Consider the following 7,193-nt stretch of genomic DNA (forward strand, 5'->3'; position numbering starts at 1 on the left):
CCCTGACTAGTTTATAACAGGCCACAAGATCCCCCCTCAGCCTTCTCTTGTGGAGGATGAACAGGTTCAGGTCCCGTAGCCTCTCCTCATAGGGCCTGCCCTGCTGTCCCCTAATCATGCGAGTGGCCTTCCTCTGGACCCTCTCCATACTGTCCACATCCCTCTTGAAGTGCAGCACCCAGAACTGGACGCAGTACTCCAACTGCGGCCTGACCAGTGCCGCATAGAGGGGGAGGATCACCTCTTTGGACCTGCTCAAGATGCATCTGTGGATGCATGACAAGGTGCGGTTGGCCTTCCTAACTGCCTCCCCACACTGCTGACCCATGTTCATCTTGGAGTCAATGATGACTCCAAGATCCTTTTCCGCCTCCAGAACTGGATGCAGTACTCCAGCTGCAGCCTGACCAGGGTCGCATTCAGCCAGACTGTCACCTTCATAAACATTCAGTTTACTCACATAATTTAAAAGAATAAACATACATGCACACGTGCGGGCACATGTATGTGTGTGTGGCTAGTAATGATGAAAACATAACATTAAATCATAGTTTCATAGTTAGCAGGGTCGGAAGGGACCTGAGCAGATCATCAAGTCCGACCCCCTGCTTTGGCAGGAAAGAGTTCTGGGGTCAAACAACCCCACAACAAGGTGTCTGTTTAGCCTTGTCTTAAAGATCTCCAGGGTAGGAGCCAGCACCACTTCTCTTGGAAGTTGGTTCCAGATCCTAGCCTCCCTGACTGTGAAGTAGCACTTCCTGAAGCGCTTCCTGATGTCTAGTCTGAATTTACCCTCTGCCAGCTTGTGACCGTTATTTCTAGTCACTCCTGGTAGTGCTCAGGGGAACAGGGACTCCCCCAGTGCCTGCTGGTTCCCTCTGACTAGTTTGTTACAGGCCACTAGATCCCCCCTCAGCCTTCTCTTTTGGAGGCTGAACAGGTTCAGGTCCCATAGCCTCTCATAGGGCCTGCCCTGCTGCCCCCAATCATGCGAGTGGCCCTCCTCTGGACCCTCTCCATGTTGTCCACATCCCTCTTGAAGTGCGGCACCCAGAACTGGATGCAGTACTCCAGCTGCAGCCTGACCAGGGTCGCATAGAGGGGGAGGATCACCTTGGATCTGCTTGAGATGCATCTGTGGATGCATGACAAGGTACGGTTGGCCTTCCTGACTGCATCCCCACACTGCCGGCCCTGTTCATCTTGGCATCAGTGATGACTCCAAGATCCTTTTCTCCCTCTGTACTGACGAGAAGGGAGTTCCCCAGCCTGTAGGTATGGTGCTGGTTGTTCCTCCCCAGGTGCATCACCTTGCACTTGTCAGTGCTGAAACCCATCCTATACTCATCCGCCCACCCCTGTAACCTGTCTAGGTCCGATTGCAGCCTATTCCTCCCTTCTAGCATGCCCGCATGCCCCCACATCTTAGTGCCATCAGCAAATTTGAACAGGGTGCCTTTTACCCCCTCGTCCAAGTCACTGATGAAGATGTCGAACAGTGCGGGCCCAAGGACTGAGCGCTGGGGGACCCCACTGCCCACATCCCTCCAGGTCGAAAATGACCCATCCACTACCACTAATCCTGGCCTATTGAATTCAGTAGGAGTTTTGCCATTGACCTAAGCATGATTAATTATCTTAAAAGTTTCTCTCTTTGTTAATATATTAAGTTTTGACAACTATTAGTATTTTTCAGTTCATGAATTGTTTTACTATTTTGGTCTGTAGCCAAGATTAGTTTTAAAATTAATCTTGATGTTTAATACAGTCCAATAATATTTTACCATATTTGAAGAGATTGAAACAACTTTTCTTTCTGGAAAATTGTATGCTTTACACTCAATTAAGCACTCCACTCCCACTGATTTACAAAGGACTCTGATCCAAACTACTCTTTTTGCCTTTGAAAATCTCCTGTTATATGATTATTTAATTTGTTTAGAATTGCCAAAATGATCCACAGAAAAAAACTGCTACTCAAATCATACTTTCCTTTCTCCAGTTTTGATTCTTGATACACTGCACACTGTATCTAATTCTCCTTGTATAGTAACAGAATAATTTCTATGCTAATTTAAAAGGAGGTAAATAAATGGGAAGTGTTATCACAGTGTTTGCCAAGGTTTTTCATAGTGCCTTTCATTATCACGTTTGACTGCTTGAATATAAAATGTTTGCTATTTATATTGTGGGAAATAACCACCAGTCATTGAATAAGAAAAGTTTACCCATTAAAGGAAAAAAATGATTTGCAGAAACGACTGTTCTGATCACTGGACATAATTTAAAAAAAAACCAAAACCCTCCCACCCCATTCCCTTCCTCTGTACAGAAATAGTTTTGGTTTTTTTATTTATGATGCCTTTCTACAAGATGTGCTATTACCATATTATGTTGTACTCTTTTTAGATATCAAAAGGTGCACCATATGCTACAGATGAATATGAAAAACAAAAGGAACCTACACTTGAAAAAAATGAACAAATGAAACTGTTGAAATTAAATGCAATAAAAGATCCTGAAGGTATAAGGTTAGTGCTTAAATACGTCAAGCTTATTATTTGTTTTTAGTACTATTTGGGAAATCCTTTTATTTCCTTAGAAAGATATAAATAGAGTATTTTGCTCTCCTGTGACACACACACATACAAAAAACAAACAAATCACACCCCCAAACCTGTATCCTTATCAAATCAACTTGCTTGCACCTGGTAACATAGTAAAATATATAGACTGGTTCTTAACTTCCATAACTGTATAGATAGTTACTCCCTTCCGTGGGACTGAATTGTAGTATACTTCTCACATTCCAACGTCATCCGCCTTGTTTATGGCTGTGGGCAATGTGTTTGGAATGCATTCCTTACGTGCTGTGGATTGCTTAGCTACTTGGATTGGATATTGTTCAGTTGTACTTTCCAATTCTTGTTATATTAGTGGGCTTACCATAGGTTTCACTATATTTCACTTGCTGGCTACTCTGAGATTCCCCAACACTGTCCCTTAGCGCTTTTGCCTTTCAGACGTACTGGCTGTTTCTGTTCTCTCCTTCCAGACCATCCTCATGAAAATCTGTTTTGAGGAAATGTAGGCTTCTTTTTGATCTCCACTGTAACAATGGATACCTACAAGAAGACGCAGTTTCCCTTACTTGCTTCTGTGCAAAAAAATCCCTCAGGATTCCTAGAATTTGAAAGCAGAAAATAGGTCCATCAGGCAGCCTATACTGCCCTCTGCCTTACAACAGCTGATTAAATAACTCTCAAGTTTAATTCTTTTTACTCCATTTATAATTTCCTTGGATAATTAACTGTATGCATGATTGCACACCAGAAAACTTGTTGTAAAGTAAAATTTGTACATCAAGAACTCAGGAATTAGGAATGGCAGAGTTAAAGTTATCTAAGACACCTCAGTTTGGCTTATGAATTATGATACCATTTTTAATTACAAGACCAACATTATCTTTTCTAAGACTCCTGCTTCATTCAGTGTATAGGCCACATAGTATTCAAAGACAGAATAGTTGTTCAGTATTCCACTTTATCCTTAATGTTCAGTATCTAGCCACATGATCACTCTTCAAATCCCACTCTGAGTAAGGAATTATAAGTTTTCTATGGTGCTTACTACTATAGTATCTCAGTGTTTCACAAGCATTATTTTCTTTTCACACCTCCTTCTAAGATGGTGCTAGTATTGCATTTTATACATGGGGAATGCAAGTGAAGAAAGGCTAAGGTTAAAATGTCCACTGATTTGGGATACCCATGTTGAGATACTTAGGATCTGATTTTTCATGGCATTTAGTGCTTTATAGCTTCTCTTCCCCACCTCCCCATGTTTATAGCACAGCTCCCGTTGTTTTAATTGCTGTGCGAGTGCTCAGTATTTTTTACAAGTTAAAGACCCTAGCCATTTCAAGTTAGGAATCCAGAAAGGGCTGATCACAAAGTTAGTGGCAACCTGTGAAAAGCTGGGTCTAAATACTTGATTCGTAGGGCCCTGCAAAGCTTCGGTCCTTGATTCAATTCGGCAGAGATTCAGCCCAATTCAATCACTGACTCTCAGAATCCAAATCAAATCAGAAGACCCTTTAATCTCTCCAAATTGAATTGGAATCCTCTGAATCGATTCAGAGAGATTCGGAAAGATTAGATGATTTGGACATAGACACAGCTTTAAATGTTTTTTCTACATACTTCAAGGTACCAGGTGGCTCATGAATGCTGAGATGCTGGGGCAAATGAGCTTCCCACAGGAGCATGGGGGGCTCCCCAGCGCTCTCGGCAGCAGACCCGGAAGTGGATCAGAAGCATTTCTGGTCCACTTCCGGGTCTGCCAGGGAGCACGCAGGGGGGCCCCTTGCTCCTGTGGGTGCCTCCTGTGCCTGGGGGGGCACCTGGAGTCCACCCATGGTCGATTGCTGAGCCGGGGGGGGGTCTCCAGTGCGCTTGGCAGCAGGTCCACTTCCAGGTTCACTGCTGAGCATGCGGGGGGCCTCCCTGTGCTCATGTGGGATGCTCCATCTGCCCCACCATTGCATCATTCACAAGCTGTGCCTGATACCTCAAGGTATGTAGAAAGAACATTTAAAGCGGTGTCTATGGCTGAATCACTGATTCTCCGAATCAGCATCGGATCTTCAGATTCAGATTTGGCCGAATCAAATTGGGGACAGTGATCTGAATCAACGAATCAAATCACTGCCCCTGATTCAGACTGAATCTGAATCGAATACAGCCCGTTTCGCACACCCCTGTTGATTAGCAATCCATAGGAACTCTGTGGCAAAGAAAAAGATGGGACAGATTTCAGGATCTACCTGACTTACCCACAAGGCCCTTCTTTTTTGCCCTATAATCTGCTGTCTTACTAACTAAATACCTTTCATCTTCTGGAAGGATCCTACAGATAACAGTCTGCTCTAGTACACAGCTCTGATTCATTCCCCATAATACCGTTTAACCTCAACCCTGTATCAGATGGAAGTCCTGTAGAAAGATATCTAATCATGTCCAGTTCTCTGCTCAAGGCAGGATTTATTCCTCCCTAAACCATTTCAGCCTAGTGCTTGTCTAACCTGCTCTTAAAAACTTCTAAGGATGGAGATTTTGCAACTTGTCTAAGTAATCTATTCTAATGCTTAACCACCTTCATAGTTAAAGTCTTCCTAATATCAAAACTAAATTTCCCTTGTGGCAAATTAAACCCCTGGATGTCTGCCCCCTGACGACAGAGAGAACAGTCTATTACACTCTTACATTCTCCAGACTAAAACATCCAGTCCTTCAAACCTTTTCTGATGAATCCTGGACCTCTAGTTATTTTTTTGTTTCTTCTCTGCTGGACTTCTTCCATTTTGTGTGGTTTCCTTGAACTGGACATAGTACTTCAGGTGAGGTATCACAAGTGCTGAATGAACTGTAAGAGTTTCTTTCTATGACTTGTACACAACACTCCTGTTAATACATCCTAGTATGCCATTGGCTGTTTTGCAATAGCAGACTGTTGACTTGTAGTCAATTTCAGTCCTGCAAGTCCTTTTGCTGTAATTAAAGATGATAGAAAAACATTCACCATAGTCTTAGAGCCAGGTTAACCATATGGAAAGGAAATCAGTTTTGGGTTTTGTTCTACTCTTCTTTTTTTGTGTGTGTGAAAATGCAACAGGTGCTTTAGACTGTATTGGAAGTGGAAACTCCAGTAAACAAAAAAGAAAGAAAATAATTGTGTTTATTTAGAGCATCCAGAGAAAAGAAAGTGAAACAGTGCATCAAATGGCATATACAAATGATGAAAACAAGAAAAAACTTAGAAGGGACACCCTTGGAAGTAATGCAGAGAGCAAAACAAGACATTGAAACTGTAAATATTAGCTTTCTTTCAGAAATACATTTGCCGTATTGTTAATGTTGTCATTGATTAATTTGTTCATTCATTCAAAAATCGTAGGCAAAAATAATTTGTATTACAAATATAAATTCCTTATTTGACTTAAGTTACTTAAGATTAATACTGGATAATTCAATCATTTGCATCTTCATTTAAAGAAAAGCCAAAAATCTGGATAAGATAGTATGTCAAAAATGAAATAATAAATAGATACCAAAGTTGCTTTTTAAGACTACAGTGTGCTATGCAAGCTGCTATGTGGTAGTTGATATATATAGAAAACTAAAGCCAAAATTTTAAGAAATGGAAATGTATAGCTAAAATGTGGAGTTGAATCTGTACTTAGGCATCTAAACATGTGGTGTGATTCTCAAAAATGTTGAGCATCTACCAGCCCCTCTTAACCTCAACATAATTGTAGAATTGAGCCATTTGTTACAACAGTGTGAAAAATGGTGTCAGTCTATGTATTTTTTAAAATGTTATGGGACTGACTTGGCAGAAAAAATAATTTTCAGTGTTTTCTGAGAATTAATGGTATCCAGGTTTTAATAATGAAAAAACTTCCATGTTTGGTTAGGCAGTATCAGACATTAGAATACCTGTAGAATGGAGGCCTATTTTATCATGAAGTAAATTATCTTGGTTTTGGCTATTGTATTTTTAAATCTCTGATTTAGTGAATGAAAAAACCAGCAGTTCCAAATTAATGATGCTGCCACTGCTGGACTAACTACCAACTGCCTGTGTCTACACAAGACATTGACTTCACAGTACCTCATTACTACTGAGCAGTAATGTGACGTGGCCTGAAGTGTGACACGACAGTACTGCACAACAGTAATGAGATACTATGCAATCAGTGTCACCTAAAAGCCATTCAACGACACTACCGTACAGTAATTCCAGTTACTGTGTAGTCATTTAGTACTAGTTTATATAAGTTTATACAAGTACTAAATGAGTGCAGTCAGCGTCTCATGTAGATGTGGCCACTGTGGTCTTAAGGAACCAAGACTTGTTTCTTCATTTATGTAAGGGATTGCAAGGTATTGACCGGACGTAGTAGTAGGTTTACAAGCCTTTGCATACATGGGGTTGGGGAGATTATTTCATATTAAATGAAGTTGTTATATACATAAAAGACCTCTGTTTGTACATTGCAGTTCCTTGGTAAGTAGCCACTGACCTAGTACTGCATAATTCAGGGCTTGGCAACATTTGATAGCATTGGGCTAGAGTACCCAAAGTCGGATCGAAGATAGGCTGGCAGTAAGACCCAGACACCACTACATCTC

General features: G+C 41.3%; 1 protein-coding gene across 5 annotated transcripts in view; it reads left to right on the forward strand.

Annotated features, from left to right (window-relative positions):
• LRRC27 (leucine rich repeat containing 27) overlaps positions 1-7,193 on the forward strand; it is a 95,070-nt gene that overhangs the window by 79,100 nt on the left and 8,777 nt on the right. For 3 of the 5 annotated variants that reach the window (XM_019503017.1, XM_019503016.1, XM_019503018.1), the window contains exons 9-10: positions 2,410-2,531; positions 5,745-5,868. In XM_019503017.1, the coding sequence (XP_019358562.1) occupies positions 2,410-2,531; positions 5,745-5,868 (246 nt within the window). Of the gene's footprint in view, positions 1-2,409; positions 2,532-3,055; positions 3,252-5,744; positions 5,869-7,193 lie in introns of those variants that run through there. The other 2 variants (XM_019503020.1, XM_019503019.1) reach the window with 2 other exon arrangements.

Source organism: Gavialis gangeticus, unplaced genomic scaffold (assembly GCF_001723915.1).
Source record: "Gavialis gangeticus isolate Ggan-Ray unplaced genomic scaffold, GavGan_comp1, whole genome shotgun sequence".
Taxonomy (NCBI): Eukaryota; Metazoa; Chordata; order Crocodylia; family Gavialidae; genus Gavialis; species Gavialis gangeticus.